Source organism: Terrapene carolina, unplaced genomic scaffold (genome assembly GCF_002925995.2).
Source record: "Terrapene carolina triunguis isolate 2854851 unplaced genomic scaffold, T_m_triunguis-2.0 Scaffold68, whole genome shotgun sequence".
NCBI lineage: Eukaryota > Metazoa > Chordata > Testudines > Emydidae > Terrapene > Terrapene triunguis.
In genome coordinates this window covers 6,331,340-6,345,242 of record NW_020664419.1, presented here as the reverse complement: position 1 = coordinate 6,345,242, position 13,903 = coordinate 6,331,340, and the positions used below count along the sequence as shown (strand labels likewise).

The 13,903-nt window shown below is 47.2% G+C and overlaps 1 protein-coding gene across 1 annotated transcript in view; it reads left to right on the top strand.

The window, feature by feature from the left end:
- SFMBT2 (Scm like with four mbt domains 2) overlaps nucleotides 1-13,903 on the top strand; it is a 166,129-nt gene that overhangs the window by 107,410 nt on the left and 44,816 nt on the right. The window contains exon 10 of the mRNA XM_029910851.1: nucleotides 7,588-7,714. Within this exon, the coding sequence (XP_029766711.1) occupies nucleotides 7,588-7,714 (127 nt within the window). The remainder of the gene's footprint in view (nucleotides 1-7,587; nucleotides 7,715-13,903) is intronic.

The window sequence follows — 13,903 nt, the reverse complement described above, 5'->3', positions numbered from 1 at the left end:
TGCTATACATCATGACACTGCAGGCTCATAAAAGCTTTGGAAACTATGCCTAACTGGGCTGTTCTTAGGAATGGAGCTACGCGTCTATGAAGCTTAATGTATAGGAGTCCACCACTCATTAAGCAAAGCATTAACCTTCTGTCTTTTCAACGTTCAGCGCTCTTCTTGCCTGGTGTCAGTATGAGAAAATGATTGCCTTCTTCATCGGAGCATGGAGCCCATCAGCAATTCAGGCCCAACATTCCTTTGAAACTGTACAAAATAATACATTGTTTGAACCAGGTGGGCAGCTGATTCCTCGTGGTCACTTACGAGCAGCCGTTCATTGGCCAGAAGACACACAAGCTATTCCCCCACCTGTCATTCCCCTGCTATGCTATTCTGGGAGAGAACCTCTGTAGAGCGAAGTGCAGGGTGGGCCTGGATTCCCCTGGGCAGCCTCTCTGCAGTCTCACCCACCATGGAACTGCTGTGATGCACGGAACTGGGTCACAGTGTTGTAGTGAGGCGCATACATTGCGGTCAGTGTCCCTTTGGCCACATCTACTTTCTTCTGTTCTCTGTCCCGCTTTGTCCCTGCTACCGGCATGATGTGTACTGGAGATGGGCGCTGCCGGCGAGCAGGAGCGAGCCGAGGAGCGGCACGATGCTGCTACTGTTTCAGGTACATTGCGCGCTTTTCCCGAGTCTGCAGTGCATCTTCCATTGTGTTAAACTGGCGTTGCACAGCGGCATTGTGCTGCCGATGGAATGCTCAGGGTCGGGAACCTTACATCACCCTTTGTACAGTGTGGCTTTTCTTATGTGCCTGCAGCGTGACTGGATTTAAAGGTCCTCTGATGTTCATATTAGAATTCTTATAGGTGATCCTTCTTTCTTTCTTATTAGGGTAGAGCTCCGGGGCCCCAAAGCCAGATCCAAACCCCATTCAAGGCACTGGAAAGACACCCATTGACATCAGTGGGATTTGGATCACGTCTCACCTCAGGACGGGGAGTCCCCATACTGTCCTGCATTGTACTGTCCTGTATGAAAGGAAAGCCCTGCCTGGCAGAATTTATAATCGAAAACACAGGAACTGATGGAGAGTTTGAGACAGGGATATGATAACGTGCAAATAAATGAACCTGGTGATGATTGTCACATTTCCTTTCCGTTTGTTTCTTTCTTCCCTTCTTTTTATCTGCCTTCCTTTTTTTTTCCTTTTCATTAGGCACTGGAGCTGTGCTCACAATGCCAGCCACCCCGAGATTGTCCTTCAAAGATTAAATCAGTTCTAATAACTTTTTTTTTTAAACATTCATTGTATGAACGCGTGTCTGTTATTATTTGACTCCTGATAAAACAGTTCTCTACAGAGAACTGCCGTCTCTCCGTTGTCATCTGCCTGACATCCCTACCAGGCTAGTCCATTTGTTACCATGCGAAGAGCGGCTCTTTGATGGAATGTTGATTACAAACTTGTTTTTTTTTAATCACACATCTTCCACCTACCACAAGGAGAGGTGGCAGCGAAGTGGATACATTGTAACCATTTCCCTTGGGGCTATTTAGCAAGCAGAGGTAGTTATGAAATGGATTGACGTGGCCAAATGCTTAGGAAAATAAACTCCCAGCTAACTGTTTTGCCATTGATTCTTTATAAATTAGCCTCCGGCGCTGCATCACAACAAAAGGAGCCAGACTGATGATAGATGGTGTTTCCTTGTTAGCTGGCATAAAAAACATTTCAACAAACTCACTCTGATGTCTTGTAAACATGGCCCATTAGCTGCTTTTAGAAGCGGGAAGCCTGTCTGAGCGTTGGGCACGGCTTTGAATAGTCCAAGCGATAAGGAGAGCAGGAAAAAGCTCCCGTGTGCAATTCATGTTTTTCATTTTTGCAAGAAATCTTAATGAAATAAAGGCCTCATCCTGCAGCCTTTAGTCACATGCGTAGCCCTAGGGAAGTTAATGACGACGCTCATTGGCTCTGTCCTGATGAGGAAAAGAGGTCGAGTTTAGGTTGAACTTAGCTAGCATGTATTGGTTAAGCCTGACCGAAAGGTGTCCACTTTTCCTAGTCAAGATGAAAGCCATTGTCCCATGACTCGTGTGTAAGGGATGCCGGATGGAACCCAAGAATATCTTGGATTAATGACAATGATTAATAATCATGTTTATTAGGGTGCTGTATAGGGACCAACCAAGATCGAGGCCCCATTGTAGTTGGTGCTGTACAAACACGGAGTAGCAGGCAGTCCCTGCCCCAAAGAGTTTACAGTCTACATAGACAAGGCAGACACATCGTAGAGGAAAGGAGTATAACACATAAGTAGAGTGAACTGTGTGATGGAGGCAAACGTTAGGTTAGTTCCATAATTCGTTTGGAGGGAGTGGGGGTTAGTTAGGAAGGGGGTCAGCTAAATGGGGAAAAAAAGTGAAGGGAAAGGGAACACTGGGGCCAGGGCAGGGGGGAATGTACATGCGTGAGCAGAAGACTCTTGGGATGGGCATTGGGAAAGGCTGATGCGTGTGGGTTTGGGAATCTGAGGAGGTTTAATAGGGTCCTGGGGCTTCGATGGGAACCGAAAGTGGGAATCCTTCTTTGTTCTGTGAGGTGAGTGGCTGTTTTGTTGCTGGGGTTGTGCGGGGGATCGGTGAATGGTCTGCCGCTGTTGTGTGCATTGTTGCAAATTGTGATTTTAATTTTCTGCCCACATGCCTGTCTGTCTAGCTAAGGTCTAATATGGATCCCCGTCGCTATGGTCTATGAGTGCCTCACAAAATCATGACCCACCAGATCCTCAGCTGGTGTAAATCTCCGCTGAAGCGAACATAGCTACAGCCATTGATGTGAAGAGAGCTGAACTCATTCACACCAGCTGAGGATGTGGCCCAAAGGGTGTGTGACCTCTTTGATTCAGTGTCTTTTATCGGTTGAAATCAAAATTACACATAAAACCCTTTGTTAAAAAAAAATAAAAAAAGTCAGGTTTCAATGTTAAGCACCCAAAAGTTAGGAAATGCCAGAATGAAGGTTGCCCATGCAACCTTCATTCACCCCCCTTGTGCGTATGGATTATGATACATTCTTTAATAACGTGATCGCATCCTATTTTTTCCACTGCCTGGTTTGGTGCACAGGATGGATGGTGCTCACTTAATGAGCAGCTGTTTTACTTGTTGTTCAATGTGTGGCCCCCATCCCTTATTTACTGCATGCTATTCATGCCTAATCTGAAGACAGAATGCTTAATTGCCTCATGGTCTTTCTATGGTGCACATCGCTATAGTATCTGTATGCTTCGTTCATGGATTTATTTTCATAATAACCCTGTGAAATGAGTGGGTATTATCCCTGTTTTACAGATGGGGAAACACAGACACCAAGAGACAATGGTCAAAATTCCACTAATTTTGGGTACCCAATTTGAGACATCTACAACTTGATTTTTCAGAGTCCTCAGCAGTGGCTACTGCAATACTGAGAGACCCAGGTAGTCGGTATCAAACCTGGGACCTTGGGAGCTAAATGCATGAGCTTCAAGCCACATGGCTCTTAGCTAAGGCCATAGCAGACTCATTAAGCTTTAAGTCAGTGGTTCTCAAACTTTTGTACTGGTGACCCCTTTCACACAGCAAGCCTCTGAATGTGACCCCCCCCCCCTTATAAATTAAAAATACTTTTTTATATATTTAACACCATTATAAATGCTGGAGGCAAAGCAGGGTTTGGGTAGAGGCTGACAGTGCGCAACCCCCCTCTGTAATAACCTCATGACCCCCTGTGGCGTCCTGATCCCCAATTTGAGAACCCCCTGCTCTAAGTGGTCTCAGTGTCACTAGAGGGGACAGGTCACCACACCCCAGAGGTGTGTGGGTTACATACTTCCCCAAGCTGAGGAATCGCATCCCAACTTTTGGAGACTTCCCAATTGATATTCCAGACAAGCCCCCGCTTGTAACACCGACAGACCTGGTCATTGGGATCAAACCTGGGACCTCTGGAGCCACATGTTTTTTAGTTAAGGCTGTAGTAGACTGATTAATGGTCTTGGTGCCACTAGAGAGGACAGGTTTCAAAGTAGCAGCCGTGTTAGTCTGTATCAGCAAAAAGAACAGGAGTACTTGTGGCACCTTAGAGCCTAACAAATTTATTTCAGCATAAGCTTTCGTGGGCTACAGCTCACTTCTTCGGCTGCACCACACTCAGGAGGTGTGTGGGTTACACTAACATTTTATATGTTTGCTCCTGTTGACTTGAGCTGCAGCTGTGAGTGTGCTGCACTTCTGCAAATCAGACTTCAGAGTCTGCCTAGTATCACATAGGAAGTCTGTGGCAGAGACAGGAATAGAATCCAATTCTCCAGGGCAGCAGTCAGCTGCCTTAATCATGAGACCATCTTTTCTCTTCCTGCAATCCCCTGCTTATTCACTTCACCTTTTAACTTCGGCAACAGATGAAGCAGGAGTCCCACAGACAACAGGCCTTCACTACTCAAACCTGATTCATCCCCGAGTAGGTCCATCCTGTGCACTGACTGAGTCAGAAAAACTAGTGTGTGGTTGTGTAATTAAAGATTGTATCATCATGCAAACGCACGAAGGGGCCAAATTTAGGTTGCACCAGGCAGCTTTAATTCTGGCATTTCCTAAATTTTGATGGCTTGATTTTGCACCCATGATAATGTTCTTCTAACATAGTTTTTTGTGTATAATTTCCTAGCTTTTTAAAAAAGCAAAGTGAACCCCCCCAGGAATTCTATCATGTGGCATCATATTGACACCCACATGGGTCATCAGCAGGGTTGGAATCTTTAGATCTGTGCCACAGACCTCTGCCACTTAAGCTAACAGAGAAACTGATAGCAGTAGTAGGTTGTCATCCGGTGGAGGTGAGAGTGCCCTAGTGGGCACAGACTCTTCTACCTGTTTCCCTACAAGCTAGATCCCATCTGCCCTCTGCCTTCCAACCAGTCCCTGCCCTGTCTCTTCCCCATCCTTGGCTCCTTGTCCCAGTCCCATTCTCCTCACCTAGCCGATCTCAGTCTCCGCTCCACAGGCCTCTCATCCCCATCCCAGTCTCCTTGCCCAGCCAGTCATAAGCACACCTCTCAAGATTCCCTGTCCAAGTCTCCCCAACATCACTCCTACTCCCAGTCTCCTTGCCCAGCCAGTGCCAGTTCTCCCCTCTGCACTCCTCATTCTATTTCTCTCCCACTCCCACTCCCACCCGCCCGCCTCCAGTCACCCACGTTCCCCACAGACTCCCAGTGCTAGTCTCCCTCTCTGGGCTTCTAGCCCAATCACAGCACCCAGCCCCTTGTCCCAGTCTGTTTACCCAGCCAGTTCCAGTTCTCCCCCCCCCAGCTCTTCACCAGATCTCTCTCCTGCTTTCCCCCTCCCTACTGGTTCCCAATCCCAGTCTCCTTGCCTAGCCAATCCTATTCCCTCCCCAGCCCTTTGTCTGAGCTCAGTATCTCCCCCACTCATTGGCTTCCAGTCCCCTCAATTTCCTTCCTGGCTCCCAGTCTCCTTGCCCAGCCAGTCCCAGTCTCCTCCACTCAGCTCCCAGCCCCAGTTTCCCTCTCCTCCCACTCCATCCCAAGTCTGGCTCTTGTCCTCTCTGCATTCAGTTTAGGTGGCTTCCTGGTGCCTAGGGCAAGTGGGGCAGGGTGTGGGGAGGTGGAATGTCATTGACAGAACAGGAGAGACATTTTCCCTGCTTCAGTTTCGGTTCCCAGGCAGAGACACAGGCCTGGCTTGGCCTGGCCTGGAGCAGCTGTGAACTGCAATTGCAGGGAGTGTCCTTCTAGCCCCCCTGCAACTCCAGCTGGAGCATGCCCAGTGCAGGTGGAATCTTTGGGGAATTAATCTGCCAATCTCTAACAAGTCTCTACTGAGCATGTGTGCGTTGTGACTTTTCAAAGGCTTATTAGTTGGCTAAATTTGGGCAGATTTTTACAGGGATGCCAAAAGGCACATCCCTGACACGAAGGCCCGCCACCTGCTAAATTTCAGCTCTCTGCGCCAAATCATGGAGAAGCTAGAGCTTGTCAAAGATAAGACCAGCAGAAATGTTTAACATGGTCTTGTTCTCGGAAACATCCGAATCATTTTGGCTGAAATTTTCCAAAATATTCAGCATGATGCAAACACCCAGCATGGAAAATTTCAGCCCAAGCGGTTAAAGTCCGGCAAAGTTATAAACAACTGAAAACAGGGTCTTCTAATGGAAGTGTTGGGCAACCTTAATAATCGGCAGTGCTGCCAGCCCCACCTATAATAAAGTACACATAAAATAAAATCTTCAAACTTATTATATCATTCCGGATAAACCAAACCTTAGTAATACACTAGGATAGATCTTGGTGGTAATTAGCATTGACAGATACATGCTTATTCTCAAAAGGCTGAAAAATTGGCAAGGGCCATATTCTCAGAGCTGTGTGGTATAGATGAGCCGTTACAACTTGTGGCCAGATCCTTATCTGATGTACATCAGCAGAACTCAATAGTTTGACATGAAGTCAACCTGTGTTCAAGTGAATGGAGCTACGTCCCTTTCCACCAGCTGAGGATGTGGCACTCTGTACTGAACTAAGGGCTTATCTACACGAATGTTTTAGTTTGTGGCAAGCGGGATGTGAATCTACCCTACAGTAGCCTCTGTGGACTAACTGCCCACATGGACCCCGCTGACGCACATTAACAGACTGTTAATGGGCTTTGATCTAGTCCTATTTCAAAGAGGACTAGATCAAAGTGTACCCAATACTGACTTGGACTCTAACTACATTCTATGGGTAGCATACCCGAGATCACTTATTCACTGGTGCTTTAAAACTCCCACACCCCAATCTGGGTCTATGCTGGTTACATAATAGGTATGTATCGTGTGAACCTTGTAACCGATACTTGTAATTTCCCATAACTCAAGCCTGACCTCAGATGTAAAGTATCTTCCTTCTTAAACTTGTCTAAACTTGATTTTAAACATTAGCTTTAATAAAATTTTTAAATCTCTAAAAAAAAAAAAACCCACCCAAAATGTAGATTCACACCCCAGTTTGCCGTGAACTAATTGTTCTTGCAGACAAGCTTACAGTCAAACTGGGGAACTCTGTGAGTAAATGCGTACACGGTTTTCTAATTTGTACATGCAGATAGAGGGTTTGCTGTGGAAATTTGGTTCTGGGAACACAGGAGTTACCAGACTGGATCAGACCCATAGACCCTCTAGTCCAGTATCCTGTCTCTGACAGTGGCCAGCACTAGATGCTTCAGAAGAAGGTGCAGAGACCCACAATAGGCAGACGTGAGATAATCTGCCTCCCCCACACACGTCTCATTCTGGTCTCTGATGGTCAAAATTTGCCTTAAGCCCTGAAGCACAAGCTTCAATATCTCTTCCAGAAGTTGTCTTTATGATAACGCTGGATATTCTTCATACCCATCTAAATCCCTTTTCGAATCTTGGTGAGTTCTTGGCCTAGGCGGTCCTAGACATCTCCTGTGTTCTCCATGGAAACCAAGGGAGAGTCTATTTAAAGCCATTCTGTGCTGTGGTGCTGTGTTTCAATGTTGATGCTTGACCTCTTTCAGACATCCTTCAGCCGGGGCTTTACTAAGAATATGAAGCTAGAGGCTGTGAACCCCAGGAACCCTGCTGAAATATGCGTTGCTTCTATCACCTCAGTTAAAGGAAGGTTAATGTGGCTTCACCTGGAAGGTACGTTGAAATGACTGCAGTGTCATAGAGGCCTAATGCCTTTGTGTTATTGGGTACGTTTATTCCAGCCCTCTCAATTGCTGTCCCCCACCCTGCATGCCTCGCAGCTCCCCCCCCCCCCACACACACACACACACCTGCTTTCCAGTCAATAAGGACTAAATTATCCGATGTTGTCCTTCTCCCTGCTCCTCCACGGCCCAGACCACAGGGCTCCAGGACACTAGCTCACAGGGTCCTCTAAACCCACATGGCCAGTAACAACGAACACGATGTGGGGGGAAGCTTCCAAGGCAGCCTCTGAAAGGTCTCCTCACTACCGCAGAAGCTGCCTTCAGAGCTTTGGCCTGCTGACGACATAATGAGATTTCTACTGGCCTTGGAACTCTGCTCCAGTCCTGCCATGCACTCTCATAGCCCCCACCTTTCCACCTCCCTGACCCCTTTGCTTGACCCAATCAACCTCATTTCTTCCTCGCCTTTCCCTTTCACTCCATTTCCTACCTGCACCCACCCACCTAACGCCCGGGAACTAACCAGGCTTGTGCCAGCCTCCCCCCTGGCCAGCTGCATGCATATAGCAGCCCTTTCTCCCGCTCTTTGTCTGCCACTTCTCATTTTAGGCCACACGCTCTTCCTGCGGGGACTGTCTAGAGCCTTTGGAAAGCACTCTGCTGTTGCAAGCACCACCACCCTACAAGCAATAGTGGCTCTGCAGTAGGGGTAGCTAATTGGGCTCACATTCATCTCAAATGAGTTTCTCTTCCACTAATCCTTTCCTGAAATGAGATGCTGATGAGATAATTATGGACCGGATCATGCCTATGTAACCCATGCCGGCTTGGTGTGGCACTCTGTCCCCCTCTAGTGGCAGCTAGAGTTTGATGAGCCTGCTACAGCCATGTGTTTTTTAGCTCAGGCAGTAGAGGCTCATGCATTAAGCTCTAGAGGTCCCAAGTTTGATCCCGGCTACCGTCAACCAGCGTCTGTTGGTGTTATACAAACGCTTACCTGAGTAGTTCTTTCTCCAGGGCAGCGCTTGGGTGAATAAGGACTCCTGGAATGAGTACAGCTTTGCAGGACTGATGTTCAGAACACAGTGCTCGTCTTCCATGTGCTGTTAAAATTATTGTCACTGAAACAAGGAAGCAGAGATATTAAATGTGCCTTGATTGGTGCTGAGATAATCTGGGGTTTCCATTAGGTGCGTGTAACATTTTGTATTGTTTGCACCTGGTGTTGGTTCAGTGATCACCTATACATAGAAGCTGCAGGCCTGGAGTCCAAAAGAAAGGGCGTAGCTCTATTTTTGCAGAGTGGGACTTTAATCATAGTTTGGGCACCAAGCAAGGACGTTCGTTAAAGCCAGGTGACAAAGAAAGAGAAATGTTGAGCTAATTACTGTACAGGACCTTCTTCTGCTGCGCTTTTGCTCTGGCCAATGAATAGTGCTTTGTACTTCTGTAGCACCTTTCGACTCCGATATCTCAAAGGGTTTGAAACTGTGCTGCACTGGTGGTCAGGATGGGGTGGAACATGGCAATTATTCGAGGGCACAGCAACCCTATACAGTGGTGTAGAACAGGGAGTAAAGAAAGATACAAGGTCTACTGACAAGTGCATGAGGAAGGGAGGTTGACACCATGTAATCACTTGGGTCCTGATCCTGAGTGGAAGCAGAGGCAAAGGTACTAGGAAAAACAGGACAGGTGTATAAGAGCCACTCACTTTGGTGTGTTGCTTCTCCATCCAGGTAGGTGGGTAGAGAAGCAACTCAGCATTCTAACCAATGGCTGCTGAGCAATTCATTTACCTGTTTTGGATTAGGGCCCAGCACCCTCTGTCTCCAGGCCCCAACCCACTCCCTTCTGGGCTGTGCACCCATAGGAGCAGAGCAGGCAAAGTGAGCTGTGCTCAGTATCTTGCACTTTTCATCACCATCTGTGTTTGCTGCATCTCCCCACTGCACTCTTATGCATACCACACCCTCCTCTGCACGCAGCAATAAAGGAACTGCCAGACTGGATCATCTAGTCCAGAATTCTGTCTCTGACCGTGGCCAGCACCAGGTGCTTCAGAGGAAGGTGTAAGAACACCGCAATAGGCAGATGAGGGATAATCTCCCCTCTACATGGGTCTCATCTTGATCTCTAATAGAGATTGGTTTAAGCTCTGAAGCATGAGGTTTAATATCCCTTCCAAACTATCATCATAACTCTGGGTCGTTGTCTTATCCATATAAGTGTCCCATCCCTCCTTGAATCTTGCCATGGATCAAGCCCCTAGCTTGGAATTTGACCATGACACTGGAACTCAAAAGAGTGTACTAGGATCGTTATTGATCACAAAAGGCCAGGATCCTGGTTTTATGTCATAGCTGAAAGGTGCCACCTCGTGCAGTATTAAGCCCCCGTACACTGGGCTGGGGTGTTTGTTCAGTACAGACAGATTGCCGCTTCCGGAATAAAAACTGCCCCGCCTTGGAGGTATCTCACGCAGACACCACCTAAGCCCAAGCTAGTGTAAGAGAAGTCAGAAGCTGCTGTATTTACAGCTACTGGCTTCGTTGTCATGGCAGAACCCATGTGAGATCAGCTGTGCCTAGTGGTGTTTCATGGCAAAGGGAAGGGAAAAGGCTCTTTAAGAACTAATTTCATGGCCAGGTTTTGCCCTCAGAGACATGTACAGCCCCCCACTGAAGGCAATGGGAATTGGGTGAGTGTATTTAAGGGTGGAATCGATACCTTTGTTTGCTTTCTGAGAATCCTGAAAACATCTAAGGCACTTTTGACGGTCCATTGGGCCTGCCTTCACCGGCTCCTCTTAGATTTATGTTTCTGCAGCTCACCACCGGCACATTCCAGGAGGCCAAGGTGTGGCCAGTTAGTTATGGTGCCCGAACTGAAACAATCAAAAGGGCAGCCCCTAACCGCACATACAAACTGAGTCCCAGGTGTCATGATTCCATAGAACTGATTTCTCATGGGGTCTGATTCTGAAGGTCCTGTTCACAATTTGAAAGGTGCTGTACAATACAGAGTAAATGTCTTATAAAGTATCAGGGGGTAGCCCTATTAGTCTGTATCCACAAAAAGAACAAGGAGTCCGGGGGCACCTTAAAGACTAACAGATTTATTGGGCATAAGCTTTCGTGGGGAAAAAGCCCACTTGTTCAGGTGCATGGAGTGAAAATTACAGATACAGGCATAAATATACTGGCACAGGAAGAGAAGGGAGTTACCTCACAAGTGGAGACCCAGTGCTGACAAGGCCAGTTCAGTCAGGGTGGAAAAAAAGCAGCATTTGAAAGACACCGTGCAATGCAACAGTAAATATATTATGAAATAGCAACAGCATGAGCATTCTGGCCTGAAGTCTGATCCGGTAGGTGCTCCGCTCGATATCACTGGGAGCTCTTTGTTCCGAGAGCTTTCAGGATAGACTCCTTGGTGTTGTGAGTGTGTTGATACCACCCAGTCATGGTGTAGCTGTGCCTTTCTATGACTGTGGTCAGGTGCCATTCAGCGTGTCAAGGCATTAAGTAAATCCCAGAAGGACTCTATGATGTCACTATGGTACAGCATCCCCGAACTGATGCTTAAAATCACGGATACGTGATACAGGCAACCACAGGTTTATTCCAGTGACCCTCAAGAACTCCACTGGCCTACTCATACTTCGCAAGTTAAAAACCAAGGATGGTGAGTGGTGCATCACAGGAGCTCAGTGTCGTGGGGTCCTGAGCTTCTCCCCTCCTAGCAGAAGGTAGGGATGGGGAGAAATGGGAGTCAATCTCTGGCTGGGTTCAAGCACGGAGGGGGGTGGGATGTGTCTTGCAGAGATCAGGAGCAATGGAGGAAGCTTTCTCCTGCAGAGCTCGGGAACACCTGCATCTGCTTCTGTGCTGCAGAGCCTAGGAGCTCAGCTGGTGGAGAAGTAAGAAGAGAGAAGGATGAAAGGATCTGCCCCTCACCCTCAAAGCCTCACATGCACTGGTGGATCAATATCCTGGTTAGTGCCTGGCTGGTTTATTTCTCAAAGCTGGGTTACAGTATCACACAGGTACCAGTACAGTAAAGGTGAGCTTGTGTTTGTGCTAGAGCTGTATGAATCTGGGCTCTTCTAGGTCTCATGAATTCATGCAAACTCTTTTGGCCAGTTGTGGGTGTGACAGGATAAAACAGCCAGGAAAGGGTTAAGGGCTAGTCGCATGACCCAGCAAGGGATTTAAGGGCAGGATGTGCCCTCTTTCTGGAGGCATGGGAAAAAGCCTGTGGGGTCTGCAGCCTCCAGAAAGAGAATACACCCTTCCTTTAAATCCTCGACTGGGTCATGTGACCCGCTGGTGGCCCATAACCCTTTCCTGGTTGTTTGACCCTGTCACTGTGGGTTACCTGCCACTTCGTTTCACATGGCATCCTGTGATGTGTGGTGAGAAGTGCCCTCATGGACTCAGGTAGACCCCTTAAAGTTGACGAAAACACGGACACATAACCCAAAGTGCCTCCGTCGTTACACTGACAGCTCGCTGTAGAAGGGACAGTGAAGGCAGAGGCCGTGTGGAGTTTAGAGAAAGTAGCATCATGCGTCAAGGCGATGTCAGTATCACTCTGATCGATCCCATTGTCAGTGTTTTATAACTCAGTTGGTATCTAAATAGAAATTCCATTTGACCAGAACCTTGGCAGGGAGGTTTTAGCTAGACGTAAAATAGGCAGCACGTACCCTGTTCTTGCTACATCCCTGCTTCATGCCAAATGCTGCTTAGCATGTGAGAGCCGATGAAATCATAGCTCAAGGTGGCACAGTCAAAAGCTGCATGACGCAGATGAGAGGCAATGAGGTGCAATGGACAGGGCATTAGAGCAGGACTCGGGAGATGTAGGTGCTATTCCCAGCGGTGCCACTGACTGACTGTGTGACCCTGAGCAACTCACTTCACCTCTGCTTCCTTCCTTTTCCCCTGTAAGCTCTAGTCCAGGGATTGTCTCACTATGGCTTTGTCACACTAGAATTTTTTAACTCAAATTAATTGACTTGCCTTTAACTCAAGTTAGCTAACATGATTGTACATGCTAATCTGGACCCCCCACAAACCTTTGGTCCAAGATTGTGCTTAAAACCTTGGCGTAGCCACAACCTGTGTTTATGTACAACACTGAGCCTGACGGCGTACTGGTCTCAGTTGGCCCCTTTAAGAGCTGCAGTAGTATAAATAAAAAGTAGCATAGATTCGTATTAAAGCCAAAGTTCAGTGAGGAATTCTAACATACACATTGTTTCAAGTTATACACCTCGAGGTGCAACATTTTGGACTGAATTTCTAACTGCTTATCCAAATCAGAAATCAGTTTTCCTTGAATCCTGCTATCTGAAATTCATCTGCACACTAGAGCCTTGATCTAAAACCAATCCACTAGTTCTAGTCCACTATCCTTTCTCCAACTGTGGTCAGTACCAGATACTTCACACGAGGTCTCATCCTGTCTTCTAATACTCAGGGCTTGGCTTAAACCCTAAGTATATAAGGCCTGGTCTACACTACGACTTTAATTCGGATTTAGCTGCGTTAATCCGAATTAACCCTTCACCCGTCCACACTACAGAGCCAGTTAATTCGAATTAAAGGGCACTTAAAATCGATTTCTGTACTCCACCTCGACGAGCGGAGTAGCGCCTAAATCGATTTTGTTAATTCGAATTAGGGTTAGTGTGGCCGCACACCACCGAATTACTGTGGTTAAAGTAATGGGGTAGTGTGGCCGCACACCACCGAATTAATGTGGTTAAAAACCGAATTAATGTGCTTAGTGTGGCCGCGCACAATCGAATTTATACAACCTGTTTCCCAAATTCGAATTATCTAAATTCGGATTAATCCTGTAGTGTAGACATACCCTAAGACAACCAAAGCATACAATCAAGATATTTCATAACACCAAACAGATCAAATGTTCCAGTTGTGTTCATAAAAATAATCTCCACCAACCCAGCACATGGTGGGTGTGTCTACACTAGAAAGGGAGATGTAAATGCCAGCTTGAGGAGACATACCCATTCTAGCTCTAACTGAGTGAGTGCGCTAAAAATAGCAGCAGAGCCTCAGCAGTGCAAGTGTTGGGAGGGGCAAGCCTCCTGAATACCTAGCGTCTCCGATGGGTATGTCCTCAGAGCGTGCCTAGCGTCTCC